The sequence below is a fragment of the Acipenser ruthenus genome, chromosome 46 (genome assembly GCF_902713425.1).
Source record: "Acipenser ruthenus chromosome 46, fAciRut3.2 maternal haplotype, whole genome shotgun sequence".
Classification (NCBI taxonomy): Eukaryota; Metazoa; Chordata; class Actinopteri; order Acipenseriformes; family Acipenseridae; genus Acipenser; species Acipenser ruthenus.
In genome coordinates this window covers 9,428,236-9,442,631 of record NC_081234.1, presented here as the reverse complement: position 1 = coordinate 9,442,631, position 14,396 = coordinate 9,428,236, and the positions used below count along the sequence as shown (strand labels likewise).

General features: G+C 44.8%; 1 protein-coding gene across 3 annotated transcripts in view; it reads right to left on the bottom strand.

Moving 5' to 3' along the window:
* Positions 1–14,396, bottom strand: part of LOC131720968 (vinexin-like) — a 39,161-nt gene that overhangs the window by 8,500 nt on the left and 16,265 nt on the right. For all 3 annotated transcript variants that reach the window (XM_059013564.1, XM_059013566.1, XM_059013565.1), the window contains 12 exons: positions 13,720–13,783; positions 12,817–12,855; positions 12,252–12,378; positions 10,520–10,643; positions 8,867–8,920; positions 8,258–8,365; positions 6,860–6,915; positions 4,070–4,247; positions 2,483–2,529; positions 1,874–1,988; positions 1,303–1,428; positions 5–733 (listed from right to left, as the gene is read on the bottom strand). In XM_059013564.1, the coding sequence (XP_058869547.1) occupies positions 5–733; positions 1,303–1,428; positions 1,874–1,988; positions 2,483–2,529; positions 4,070–4,247; positions 6,860–6,915; positions 8,258–8,365; positions 8,867–8,920; positions 10,520–10,643; positions 12,252–12,378; positions 12,817–12,855; positions 13,720–13,783 (1,767 nt within the window). The remainder of the gene's footprint in view (positions 1–4; positions 734–1,302; positions 1,429–1,873; positions 1,989–2,482; positions 2,530–4,069; positions 4,248–6,859; positions 6,916–8,257; positions 8,366–8,866; positions 8,921–10,519; positions 10,644–12,251; positions 12,379–12,816; positions 12,856–13,719; positions 13,784–14,396) is intronic.

The window sequence follows — 14,396 nt, the reverse complement described above, 5'->3', positions numbered from 1 at the left end:
TCACCTGGGGTGACTGGAGTGGCCTGCTATTGGTCAGGGGTGCTGGTGCCTGCTTCTCGGGTGGGGAGGGGTCTGGAGTAGTTGTGGGCGGGGGGTCAGGTCGACGATGGGAGGCGGTCTGCCCAAAAGGGGCTGGAGCAGTCCACTGGGGGGAGGGGCCAGGCTTGTGATTGGATAGAAATGCTGGAGACTCCGCCTGCCCGTTTTCAGCGGGGAGGCTTGTCCATTGGGAGTAGGAGGAGACAGGTTTGTGATTGGACGGAGCGGGCGCTTGCCGCTGCGACTGGGCGGAGCCTGGAGAGGATTGCCCAGCCCGCTGGGAGGGGCTGTGCTGTGTGGGGGCGGGGCTGAAGGAAGGAGATCGGGGGGAGGCAGGGGCTAGCTTGAGCCTGGGGGAGAGAGGAGAGGAGGGGGAGAGGGGGGAAGGACACCCGGGGGAGGTCTGGGAGAGACAGGCTGTGGATGAAGGGTGCAGCCGGGAGGGAGAGAGAAGAGGCTCTGTGTGGCTCCAGGGCTTTGCTGGGGGGTCTGGTGACCGGGGAGGCTGGGAGGGGCTGAGGGGGGCTTGGCGGCCTGCCTTGGGGGATGCTGGGTACTCGTCACATGATTTGGTGCGGGGCATCTTGACCACCTGGACGTAGCTGGCCGGGAAGATGCCCTGCCGAGCCGTGCCCGAGATCTTCCCCTCCAGCCAGTTCTCATCCACTCTGCGGGACAGGCAGATCCGCTCGCCCTGGGACAGAGGGGAGGAGGGTTAACCCTTACCGCTGACGCTATGGGTGGATGAAACAGAGCGGTCTCTCTCAGAGCAGGTTTATATTAAAAGGTACTTCACCAACACTCCATCAATTCCATTCAATGTTATAGCAAGCATCTACTTTCATTTAAAAAGATCTGCAGCTACATTAATTACACGCAGGAAATCACACTTCCCAGGGTAGTGTCTGTGTCTGGCTGAAAGCATATCAGAGGAAGAGGAGGAGGAGGAGGAGGAGGAGGAGGAGGAGGAAGGGGAGGAGGAGGAGGAAGAGAAGGAGGAGGAGGAAGAAGAGGAGGAGGAGGAGGAAGAGGTGGAGGAGGAGGAGGAAGAGGTGGAGGAAGAGGAGGAGGAGGAAGAGGTGGAGGAAGAGGAGGAGGAGGAAGAGGTGGAGGAAGAGGAAGAGGAGGAGGTGGAGGAGGAGGAGGAGGAGGGTTGGGTAATGACAGAAAAGGAGCTGTGGAAGTTGAAATGACCCAGGACCCAGATGTTTTAAAATAAAAGTAATAAATCTCTGCATCTCCAGGGCCTCTCTGCGCCCTCACCTTGCGGAAGGACAGCTCCACTGGCAGGTCCCCCTGATAGGTGAACAGGGCCAGGGCCTCCCCGTGCTCCAGCACCTGCACCGTGGGCGTCTTGATTGGGGTGGGCTTCTCGCTCGGGGGGATGATCTGGGAGGGAAAGTATTTTTTTAAAGGCAATACCATTAACGGCCACTAGAGGGCACCCTACTCTTAACATTGGTAAATTGACACCAGTTTTTTTTTTTTTTTTTTTTTTAATCATCATCTTTCAGGTATTACGGTTTTTTCAATTCCTTTTTTTACTACTGTACCACACTCGCATGCACGCTTTCTTCAGGGAACAGAGAAAGTGTCGTGGTAAAATGACCCCTAAAACACATGGTGCTGAAAATACCATTCCAAATCATACGTTTAAAAATAATGCGTGCCTCTTTCATAGAGGAAAGAGTGACGGTTATACAAATCAGCTAAGAATTATTTTACTAGCTCTGTGAACACACTGATCAGTATTATTATTATTAATCAAAGCGATTGATTATGTGAGCTTACACACTGATTGGGACGCATGGATGGATTTGTGCACGTGACCCACCTCCACATAACTGGTTGGGAAGATGCCCGTTCTCCCATGATGCTCTCCTTCGTACCAGTTGGCGTCCACCTGCCTGTGGATGTACACGACGTCCCCCTTCTGCAGGGTCAGCTCTCTGAGGGGCAAAGGGGCAAAGGTTACACCGACAGGCCCAGCCAATCACACTTTTACAAGCCAGTGCAAGCATCCAAGCGGTTTTTTTTTGGTTTTTTTTTGTTCAAAGCGATACCAAACCAGCCAATTAGTCAGTATTTTAAATCTGAGCTCAAAACATCTCTCATTTGATCCTGTCCTGATCCTATCGCTAGTGACTAGTTTGGAGCTTGTTTGGCTTGCTGTGTATTTTTGTAAAGCGCCCTGGCAATACCTGCATGTGAAGGATGCTAAATAAATTAAATTGGCATGGCCTGGCATGGCATGGCCTGGCATGGCATGGCATGGCCTGGTATGGCCTGGTATGGCCTGGAATGGTCTGGTATGGCTAAGACAGCTTTAGGGAATAACTCAGAAACACTCACAACAACTGTAAACATCATTAAAAAAAAATAGTTCATAAATATATACATAAATAAACTCAAAGCACAAATGTTAAAGGATCACTTTACTCACTTTGGAGCCTGGGCTTGAAAATCAAACTTGGCGTGGGCTGCTTTCATCTGCACAGAAAATCAAAGTGAGTGGATTCTATTACAAAATCACATATTAACAATGCAGGAGTCGTCCTGCTGCACGACTGTAATAAATCACATATTAACAATGCAGGAGTCGTCCTGCTGCACGACTGTAATAAATCACATATTAACAATGCAGGAGTCGTCCTGCTGCACGACTGTAATAAATCACATATTAACAATGCAGGAGTCGTCCTGCTGCACGACTGTAATAAATCACATATTAACAATGCAGGAGTCGTCCTGCTGCACGACTGTAATAAATCACATATTAACAATGCAGGAGTCGTCCTGCTGCACGACTGTAATAAATCACATATTAACAATGCAGGAGTCGTCCTGCTGCACGACTGTAATAAATCACATATTAACAATGCAGGAGTCGTCCTGCTGCACGACTGTAATAAATCACATATTAACAATGCAGGAGTCGTCCTGCTGCACGACTGTAATAAATCACATATTAACAATGCAGGAGTCGTCCTGCTGCACGACTGTAATAAATCACATATTAACAATGCAGGAGTCGTCCTGCTGCACGACTGTAATAAATCACATATTAACAATGCAGGAGTCGTCCTGCTGCACGATTGTAATAAATCACATATTAACAATGCAGGAGTCAGCCTGCTGCACGACTGTAATAAATCACATATTAACAATGCAGGATTCGTCCTGCTGCACGACTGTAATAAATCACATATTAACAATGCAGGAGTCGTCCTGCTGCACGACTGTAATAAATCACATATTAACAATGCAGGAGTCAGCCTGCTGCACGACTGTAATAAATCACATATTAACAATGCAGGAGTCAGCCTGCTGCACGACTGTAATAAATCACATATTAACAATGCAGGAGTCAGCATGCTGAACTATTGACACTGCACTGTGATGCTGTCTGTGAGTCTGGAAAGACTTTTGTTTTTCAGGTTCGCTGCCAAGTCTAGAGGGGAAAGGTTTTTATAGGAAAAAACAAACTGTACTGCGTTTATTTTTAAAATGCTACCAAGGTCTAAAAGAGACAATTATAAAACTAAAAAAAAACCTAACATCGATCCCCTCCAGAATCCACAAGGAAACCTACCTCAAGGACTTTATGGTTTGAAAATAATTCTAAGGAATACCGGAATCGCAATTCCTGGCAGTACTGTCAATACGCTCTCCTGTAGCTGTAGATCACACCCGTTTCTAAGGAGGCTGTGTGGTCCAGTGGTTAAAGAAAAGAGCTTGTAACCAGGAGGTCCCCGGTTCAAATCCCACCTCAGCCACTGACTCACTGTGTGACCCTGAGCAAGTCACTTAACCTCCTTGTGCTCCGTCTTTCGGGTGAGACGTAATTGTAAGTGACTCTGCAGCTGATGCATAGTTTACACACCCTAGTCTCTGTAAGTCACCTTGGATAAAGGCGTCAGCTAAATAAACAAACAACAAAGAATCTATAGATTTGTAGAAGCGATAGCTCTAACCCTACAGCGCTGCCCCGAGCGGACAGGGTGGCGCCCGAGACTCTGCAGGACCTCACCTTCTTCTCCGCTCGTCTGGGAGGGAGCTCCATGGTTTCACTGCGGGACTCGGGAAACTCACTCCTGCCGTGCGTGGGGCTAGCTCCTCCCCTTCTCGCACTCCGTGGGCTCAAGTGCGGGTGATTGACAGACGACAGGCCACACCCCTTTGCAGCTGGATGGTTCGAGGTCAGAGAGCTGGAAGAGAAACAGGGCTGCGTCAAAAGCTGCGCGCGAACTTCTATATGAAATATGAAAGTGAACTCCTGGTATCGGACATGTAAAACAAGGGAACAAAAACGCCATAGAAAATACATGGAATAAGCACAATATCAGCGTCTGCTAAATAAACAAATAATAATAATAATAATAATAATAATAATAATAATAATAATAATAAGCCCCTACATGGGCTGAGGAGCTGCTGAAACCCTTTCTCGGGAGATATAATCTAAGGTCTTGTTTACTTTGGTTTCCCGGAATGGTTGAAAAGCAACGAGCGCCAAGAGTCTTGAGCTAACATTAACGTTGGAGCGGAGGAATGCAGGGAAGCAGCCAACAGCTCAAAGATTAACTTTTGTAAGAATTCTTGAAAGGTGCACCAGACGGGCTGTGGGGCTCTCCAGCTGCAGCTCATCCTCATTCGGATTGTTGCTGCCACAAAAACATGCCGGGGTCCGACAGCCTAGCACAACTACATCGAGTCTGTCAAACCCTGGTATGCAGAGTTTGAGGAAATGCATTTGTTATTTTCAAAAGCAGACAGAGCTTAACAGCAGTACAAAAATAACTGAAAATGATTTTTATTAAAACAGTTGCCCGTCTCTGCTTTCTCAAAACTGATTCACGACGGGACGCAGAGAGATGCCAACGGCCAGCCTCCATGTGAGTGAGATTTGAAAGAAATAAAGAAATGAGGCTTGAGATTACTCCACTAAAACATCATTACTTTTCCTTTAGGAGCGAGGCTGCTAAATTCTACGCCATGAAAAAAAAAATGAGTCTCACTCCTAACAAACCCAAAACTTAAAAGGATGCTTCATGTATCTGCGTTGTCGAGATATTTAATTTCTTACTGTATCTGTTTAATATCATGTTAAAGGGTCTATTTTAATGATCTTATTACTGCCACCCTAACATTTATAAACTAGATCCCCCCATTTTACTGTATTTGCATTATATGTAGTAATATTAATAAATGGACCAGTTAATCACTCCCAGCTGGATTAACACAGTTAAAGAGCAGTGGTATTAAGATCCGCCACAGTTTAGATCATTAAAATAGACCCGGTGTGTGTTCTGTATAAGCCTCTATTGTCGTGTCTGCTAAGAACATGTTCTGCCATGCCTGATAACTATTCCAGCAAAACACGCTTCTGAAAAGACTCCCCGAGGCTGATCGTGGGGGAGCGAGGTGGGTGAAGCTTATCAGTGAGCACTGGAGCCCCTAGGAGAAGCTATGAGGATTTAAAACCTCCCTCTCCCTCTCCCTCTCATCCTCGGGGCAGACAGTCAGAAGGATCTCAGTCTCGATGTACAGACATTCCCAGCAGGAAACAGCCACACTGCAGCGTGTGCTTTTCCGACTAAAGTGCACCTTCAGAAACCTGCCTGAGCCACTTCAGCACAGTCCACAAGGATGCCGGAGATCATCTATCAGGCTCATACCAACACACACTGCCAATAGGCATCTAATTCCACAGCAGACCCCTTGCGCAGTCCCAAGAGGCAGTGTTGAGCATTCCTAGCATTCTCCAGGCTTGTTACACACCTTGTAAAACACAAACTCCCTGGCAAGCAGGCAGCTGCGATTCTGGATTCTCATTCCACCCATAGGCTGTTCAGGTGGGACTGTAAAGCCTTTTCCCATTTGCTGTGATTACAGCATGCAGACACACATTCAGAGAATTACAATTGAGACCACCGGGTGGCACTGTGTGCTATGCAAAAATAAACAGTTTAGAATTAAAGTAAAATACTGTTCCTGGCCGAGGATATAAATAACTCATAACGAAAACAAATGAACTCCGAATGATCCGGAACCCAGCAAGGTTTGCAAACGATTTTTTTTTTTTTTATATACAAAAAAAGTTTTAGTGAAGTTTGAGAAAGACTTCCAGTCTGTAACTGGTTGTCATTGGAATTTATCATTCAAAAAGTCTTCAGGCGATCACCGACACACAGTGCAAGTTCATTTACTGCATTTCTTTCTGTTACAACATTAAAAACTTCAGGGAGTAGTACAGTTAGTGATCTGATTGGAGGTGGTATACTGTAGCTTAGCGTACCGACATCCAATTAGATTATTGCACTTAAAACAACGCAGCAGAGAAGCGTGAACCGTGGGAGATGCGACCAGAACTTGGAATTGCCATTGAAACAAGTTGAAATAAAAACACACCCGTGTCCTTCTCTCTAATATTTTAACTCAGATGTTTAAAACAGTTTGCTTGAGGTATCAGACCACGCTCCATTAACTCAAAGCATCTGCTGGATTCAAATCAAATCTGAACGTTTCCTGCACGAATCACCATCACTGCGTCCAACTCCCTGTCCATAAGAAACACATGCAGTCTATAAATCATATCCTATACCTGTGCGATTAATGTCGTTTTAACTTCAGAAATAAAGCCGAAACGTCTGTCTCTTCACTTATTGAAGTTTATTTCAGCGTTTCTAAATTCATCACTGTTGACACTGCATCAGATCACATTTGAAAACGTTACCTTCCACAGTTTTTGTTAAGAACTCGTTCTCAATTCTAAATAACCGAACAATAATATAAAGTTAGGAAGCAGTTTCTGACTCACCTGGTGTCCCGTGAGTCGGCAAAGAAATGTGTTCTCACCGGCGTACTCTGTGTACTCTGAAAAGAGATTGCATTGAAACCTGCTTTAATAAATAATAGCTCACTAGCCAAACCCACTGGTAAAGCGGTGACATGACAGGAACAGCGAGATCCCGTCTCCCAGTCAGGAGTGCTGGGTGGGGCAGGTAGGCAGAAAGACAGCACCCTGGGTCCTAAACTCCCTCAGATTCCAAGCAGCCTCACATCAGCTGGCTCGCTAACTGGTTCAATTAACTAGTTTCCTGTCTGGAATTAAACGGGTTAGAGAAGCTTGGATTTCAAAGCATGCAAAACCAGAAGCAGCTCAGGGGTGATTTTAGTAAGAATGACACAGTAAAAAGCTTGCAACACCAAGTCTTTCTGCACCTTCCTCCGTTTCGTACGTGTTGCTACACTGCTGTAAGCTTCGGAGCAGTGGGGCTCATTAATGATTGATTTTAGTTATCCATAGGGATAGCATTTTGGTTTATAGAGCTCATGTCCTGCCCTTGATTTACTTCCCTATACGCTTGTCATCTGCTGGATCAGGCCGGGTATCTCGTGTCTTATTGGTGGTGTCGGTAGGTGCATGCCGACCTTTGACTGGTTTTGTTTTAATATAGTGGGTGAGTTCACGGAGATCATTATGCGCAGATTCTGTGCAGAATCTGACCAGTTCATAGAAGATCATTGGATAAATTGTTCAGATTCTGCGCAGAATGATCTCCGTGAACGCACCCAATGTGTCGACTAGTCTGATGAGCGGCAGCGACGATGCTGTTGATGCAAAGAACGCTAGTTTTTTGGGGGGGTTTAAAACGAAACAAAGCAAAAACGAGTCATTTTCTGAGTCATAGACGTCGCATCTATTACAGTACACATGTGTCATTCAGTTCACGGAATACGGAAGTGTTTTTTTATTGCACGTTATGTACCTAGTGTTCTTTTTTGCAACAACACCACAAAAAAAAGGTTTTAGATTTTTTTCATACGGTTCATTTGAAAACTGTACACACGTGTATTGTTCTTGCATCACAGTTCGAATTGTCTCTGTTATCTGCTTGTCAAAAATGGATTTTAAAAAGATGAAAGTATATTATTATTATTATTATTATTATTATTATTATTATTATTATTATTATTATTATTATTAGCAGCAATTTAATGGCATTTGAAGCTTTTTACACTTTAAGAAGCTGTCCTTGCGAAAGACACACATCCCGTTTGGTCTGATACGTCTTTACATCTTTCTTTCTGTATACAGTCTCTGCCTTCAGATTCCCTGCAGTTTCACGCAGGCGTCTTTCCTGCGTGGCGAGGTTTGATTTGGGGGCAGCATGCAGGCATGCAGGCGCGTGGAGAGACACAAACAGGTCAGTACCTCACCCGGGCTCTGGGGGTGCTGTTTCTGAGACAGGCGCCTCTGCATGCCCTCAATATCCGAGTCCAGCTCTGCCTGAAACTGACTCAGCTCTTTGGCAAGAACCTCCTGAGAGAGGCCGGCCAGGGAGAGCAGGAGAGAGATTACAGGCGTGACACTGCTAAATAACACATACTACACAACTAACACTGCACAACAATACAACACAATGCAACACACTACACAACAATACAATACAACACAATGCAACACAACACACTACACACTACACACTACACAACTAACACAACAATACAACACAATGCAACACCACACACACTACACAACTAACAACACAACAGCACAACAATACAACACAACAATACAACACAATGCAACACAACACACTACACAACAATACAATGCAACACTACACACTGCACAACTAACACAACACAACAAGCACTACACAACAGCACAACAATACAACACAATGCAACACAACAATACAACGCAACACAGCACAGCAAACGTTGCACAATAGTTGATTTATCACAATGAGAAACTAGTCACACACACACTCACACACACACACACACAGGAGGGCAGGAAGCCCGGTGTGTTGCTCACCTCAATGGGCGGAGAGCGCCGCCCTGGTGGAGACTCTGTCAGGGGCCTCTGGATCTGAAAGGCATGATGGGAAACATGGAGGTGAGTCAGCTAACCCTTGTAAAAGTTTACCATGCTACAGTATATCTGCACGCTGCCCCTGCAGTTTACCATTCTCTCCACTTTCAATCCATCTAGACAGAGTCAAATCACTAAATTCACAGCTAAGACCTCTCCTGAAGCAAGTGGGCTTCCTTACTCTATGCGTTTGAGTCACACATTTTTATTTGTATTTGAATCTGTGAAAAAGCACTGATCCCAGGACAAGCGCAGCCTTTAAATACAGGCTCTTGCAGGATAAACCAGTTGAATCACTTTTTGGCAGATCTGTGAATCAGTGCAAGTAGAGACTAGTCCGGACTGTCACAAAACCTTTACAGTATATAGCAGCTAGTCTGTGATTCACAACAACAAACCCACACTGATGGGCTATGCATAAATTGAATTAAAACAACATTATATAAAAAATACTTAAAAATGTGAATCTAGTTTGAGTCTCTTTTTTTAGTACAGCTCACTGTGTTTCTTCTAGCTCTACCTGTATGTGTGGTAAATTCAAACTACTGGCCAAGGAAAAAAACAGGGCTGACATCTTCACATCCAAACCTTCCCTTTAAACGCTCACAGAAGACCACTTTTAAAAGTTGACCACAGTAAACTGTGCTTTACAATCCCTCTCTGTGCTTTACAATACCTCTCTGTGCTTTACAATCCCTCTCTGTGCTTTACCAGACCTCTCTGTGCTTTACAATGCTTCCCTGTGCTTTACAACCCCTCACTGTGCTTTACCATTCCTCTCTGTGCTTTACCATGCCTCTGTGCTTTACCATGCTTCCCTATGCTTTACCAGACCTCTCTGTGCTTTACCATGCTTCCCTATGCTTTACCATACCTCTCTGTGCTTTACAATGCTTCCCTATGCTTTACCAGACCTCTCTGTCCATTACAATGCTTCCCTATGCTTTACCATACCTCTCTGTGCTTTACAATGCTTCCCTATGCTTTACCAGACCTCTCTGTGCTTTACAATGCTTCCCTATGCTTTACCATACCTCTCTGTGCTTTACAATGCTTCCCTATGCTTTCCCAGACCTCTCTGTACTTTACAATGCTTCCCTATGCTTTACCAGACCTCTCTGTGCTTTACCATGCTTCCCTATGCTTTACTATACCTCTCTGTGCTTTACAATGCTTCCCTATGCTTTACCAGACCTCTCTGTCCATTACAATGCTTCCCTATGCTTTACCATACCTCTCTGTGCTTTACAATGCTTCCCTATGCTTTCCCAGACCTCTCTGTGCTTTACAATGCTTCCCTATGCTTTCTCATACCTCTCTGTGCTTTACAATGCTTCCCTATGCTTTACCATACCTCTGTATGCTTTACAATGCTTCCCTGTCCGTTACCAGACCTCTCTGTGCTTTACAATGCTCCCCTATGCTTTACCATGCCTCTCTGTGCTTTACAATACTTTCCTATGCTTTACCAGACCTCTCTGTGCTTTACCATGCCTCTCTGTGCTCTACCATACCTCTCTGTGCTCTACCATGCCTCTCTGTGCGGTGCTGTCACTCTGGTAAAGGTGCCTCAGGAGAGCGGCCTGGCTGTCCTACCTGATTCTCCTGCTCCAGAGCGGTGGTCTTGCCTGGCTCGTAGTCGAATATGCTCCTTGGTTCTGGGTGCTGCCTGCCTGCCCTCCCCCGGTCACACTCTGTGTCTCCAGGCCCCAGCTCACTCCTGCAACAGCCAGCGCGATTAGCTGATTTATTTCCACGGAAACCAACCCCTGCCTGAACAGATCCAGACTTGTCGGTGTGTTGCTGTCTTGTATTCCTTCGTTGAGAAGGCCCTGGCAGTCCCACCTCACTGGGGATCTGAAGGGGAAACTGCTTCACGCTCTTTTCTCCTGTTTTCTTTTCAGCGCAGGGGCGTCGCCAAATCTCATCTGCCACTGTTCTTTATCAAACTTTACTGCTTGGTTTATTAACCAGAATCACCACCTCACGAATCTCCTTTCATCAGCTTCCTTTAAAATGCAGCTGAGAGCTCTAGATGCAAACCCTGAATATCTTGCGTTCTGCACTATTTCTGTCAGGCTCTGTTTTTTTTTTTTTTTTTTAAATTCATTTAGAAAGACAAAAATAAGCATTTTGTCGTGTTATAGCTTTTGCCTGATCATTATAAAAACGATATAAACAAGTTTGAATCAAGTTTGAACTTGTTTTTTTTTTGTTGGCTGCTCCCTGTTTTGTGAATACTAAAGCTACTCATAAAGAAACATTCTTGAAATAACTTTGCAAAGGGCCCCGGTGGGTGAACTCACAAACCCTTTTCATCTGCATTTTTATTGGCAGGATGTTTGCTGAAGGAGAAAAAACACCTGCTAATATCACACAACTAAAATCTAAATCAAGTTAGGATTACCTAAGAGGTACATAAGAGTATAAGCAAGCTTACAAACGAGAGGAGGCCATTCAGCCCATCTTCCTCGTTTGGTTGTTAGTAGCTTATTGATCCCAGAATCTCATCAAGCAGCTTCTTGAAGGATCCCAGGCTGTCAGCTTCAACAACATTACTGGGGAGTTGGTTCCAGACCCTCACAATTCTCTGTGTAAAAAAGTGCCTCCTAGTTTCTGTTCTGAATGCCCCTTTATCTAATCTCCATTTGTGACCCCTGGTCCTTGTTTCTTTTTTCAGGTCAAAAAAGTCCCCAGGGTCGACATTGTCTATACCTTTTAGGATTTTGAATGCTTGAATCAGATCTCAGTCTAACTTCAGTATAACCCCTGGGAGCTGGAGAAATGTTCATTATGTCAGGTTTTTCATTGTGATAGGGTTTAGCAATTTGTTGTATTAGAATAATGAAGAATGCCACATTCACACTGGAGAAAGTTCAGCGTCAGTCACTAGCGAGCTTATTTTATCCAGGTAGATTTTGTAAAAGTGATCGTTCTAATAGGGCTAATTTCCACTGAAAAAAAACGGTGCTTGGATCATTAAAAAAGGGTGTCCGATATGTCTAGGCAGTGTATGTAGGCTCACACACGCATGGGGAGCTGGTAGCTACAGATGGTCCAGATGCCCCTTGTAGAATTCTCTCCTCTGACCTGTTTGAGCTCCAAGCAGCTACAGGACAGGGAGGGGCAGGTGAGTCAAATAATCCCTCTGATTCACAAGCTTCCTGAAGTCCGCGGCTTGCAGGATCAGAGAGGATTAATCCGCACCCATTATGAGCCACTGTGGTTTAGCATCAAAAGGAGCCATACACAGAAACAGAAGTCTGCACCTGTGGGAAATGCTGTGATCTAATTGGTTGGTGATGATGACATCATATATGATACTTACCAATCAGGCAGAGCTCTGTAAGGGGAGAGCCCAAAGAGATTTCCATCAGGTAAGACTCCGTCCACGACGTCCAGCTCAGCAGGGCGGCTAGGAGACGAGTCTTCACCTCGGACCGGGGGACACCAAGCTGCCAGTGATGGGAACGTCATTCAAAACTCCACTTGCAGTCTGTTACATAATAACTCAATTCAGCGTGCAATGAAACCCTAACTGTGCCCCTTCTCTAGCTCGCACGCTGTCACAGCGCCACGGCTCTTAATTTGTTTAATGGCACGCAACAGTTTAATGAACGGCGAGAGATTCAGCCGAAAAATGAAGCTCCCAGTTCCCTTTGTTTAAGCCTCTCCAGAGGGGCATGAGGGGTCCTGCAGTACAAAGACAGAAGCTTCTGCTGGACTGCAGACAGAGACGATGATCGGAAGACATTCAGGCAGCCCTGATCCACCGAGCTGCAGAATCTCCACCTGTTTTTTTTATTTATTTATCCCCATTCCTAAACGGGGCTACACAGCAGCGTTTTCTCACCTGAAATTCGATTTATTGTTAAGAAGTCACAGCAGCTTACCATCTGAAGCGCTGAGTCCACCACAGTCAAAGTCAAATTCTAAAAAGAACAATAAACCAGTTATTAAGGTATGAGCCACTCAAACAAACGACACACGCGCTGGAGAGATGCGAGTTCTGCCAGCCAGCAATCCGAATTAGGACTGAAAGAAATGGATGATCTCTGTATCAAAGAACAGCAGTGTGGAGTAGTGGTTAGGGCTCTGGACTCTTGACCGGAGGGTCGTGGGTTCAATCCCCAGTGGGGGACACTGCTGTTGTACCCTTGAGCAAGGTACTTTACCTAGATTGCTCCAGTAAAAACCCAACTGTATAAATGGGTAATTGTATGTAAAAATAATGTGATATCTGTATAATGTGAAATAATGTATAATGTCATACCTTGTAACAATTGTAAGTCGCCCTGGATAAGGGCGTCTGCTAAGAAATAAATAATAATAATAATAATAATAATAACAAATATATATTACCTGCATATATATAGAGAGTTAAATAGAGGAGTAATAGGAGATTGTTACATCATTAACTGTAGTAAATTACATCACAAACACATTAATAGAATTCAATTGAAATAAGTGAGTGTGGTTGCCATGGCATCATAAGCCTGTAAGTACCTCCACTGTTGTGTTTCCCTTGACAAAGGCGTGTTAAACACACTGCAACGTTGGGAAGTTGAAACGTACTGGAGCGTTTACTACAGCATACCAGGGTGAAATCTCCGAAGCCCCGAAGCAGAGGCTCTTGGACTTCTTCCTGGGTGTCTTTGTTAAAGTACAGTGTGTCTCGTTCTGTAATCTGAAGCTTCCTTGCTGCTTGTTTGACCCTGCAGCGTGCTTTGTTGTTTCAGGGCTGACTCTGACGAAAGGAATGTTTTGTAAAGAATGGCTGGGAAAGGGTTTGTTACCTGGAGTCTTCTTGTGGATCTGTTTGAACATGCTCCTGTACCAGTCCCTGGGCTTGTGTACACTCTAGCACACACACAGAGAGAGAGACGGAGAGAGAACCATGAGAGACAGGAAGAAAATGAAAGACAGAAAGAAGAAAGGAGAGAGAAAGAAAGAGACAAGGAAAGAAAAAGGGAAAGAAGGGAGACCGAAGGAAAGAAGGAAAGAAAGAAGAGAAAGACAATGAAAGGAGAGAGAAAGTCAAGGAAAGAAAGGAGAGAGAAAGACAAGGAAAGAAAGGAGAGAGAAAGACAAGGAAAGAAAGGAGAGAGAAAGACAAGGAAAGAAAGGAGAGAGAAAGACAAGGAAAGAAAAAGAAGGGACACAAGGAAAGAAGGAAGGAAAGAAAGAAGAGAAAGACAATGAAAGGAGAGAGAAAGTCAAGGAAAGAAAGGAGAGAGAAAGACAAGGAAAGAAAGGAGAGAGAAAGACAAGGAAAGAAAGGAGAGAGAAAGACAAGGAAAGAAAAAGAAGCAAGGGAGACAAGGAAAGAAGGAAGGAAAGAAAGAAGGAGAGAAAGAGACAAGGAAAGAAAAAGAAGGGAAAGAAGGGAGACAAAGAAGGAAGGAAAGAAAGAGGAGAGAAAGAAAGAAAGAAATAGGGAAAGAAGAAAGGGAGACAGAAAGAAAGACAGACA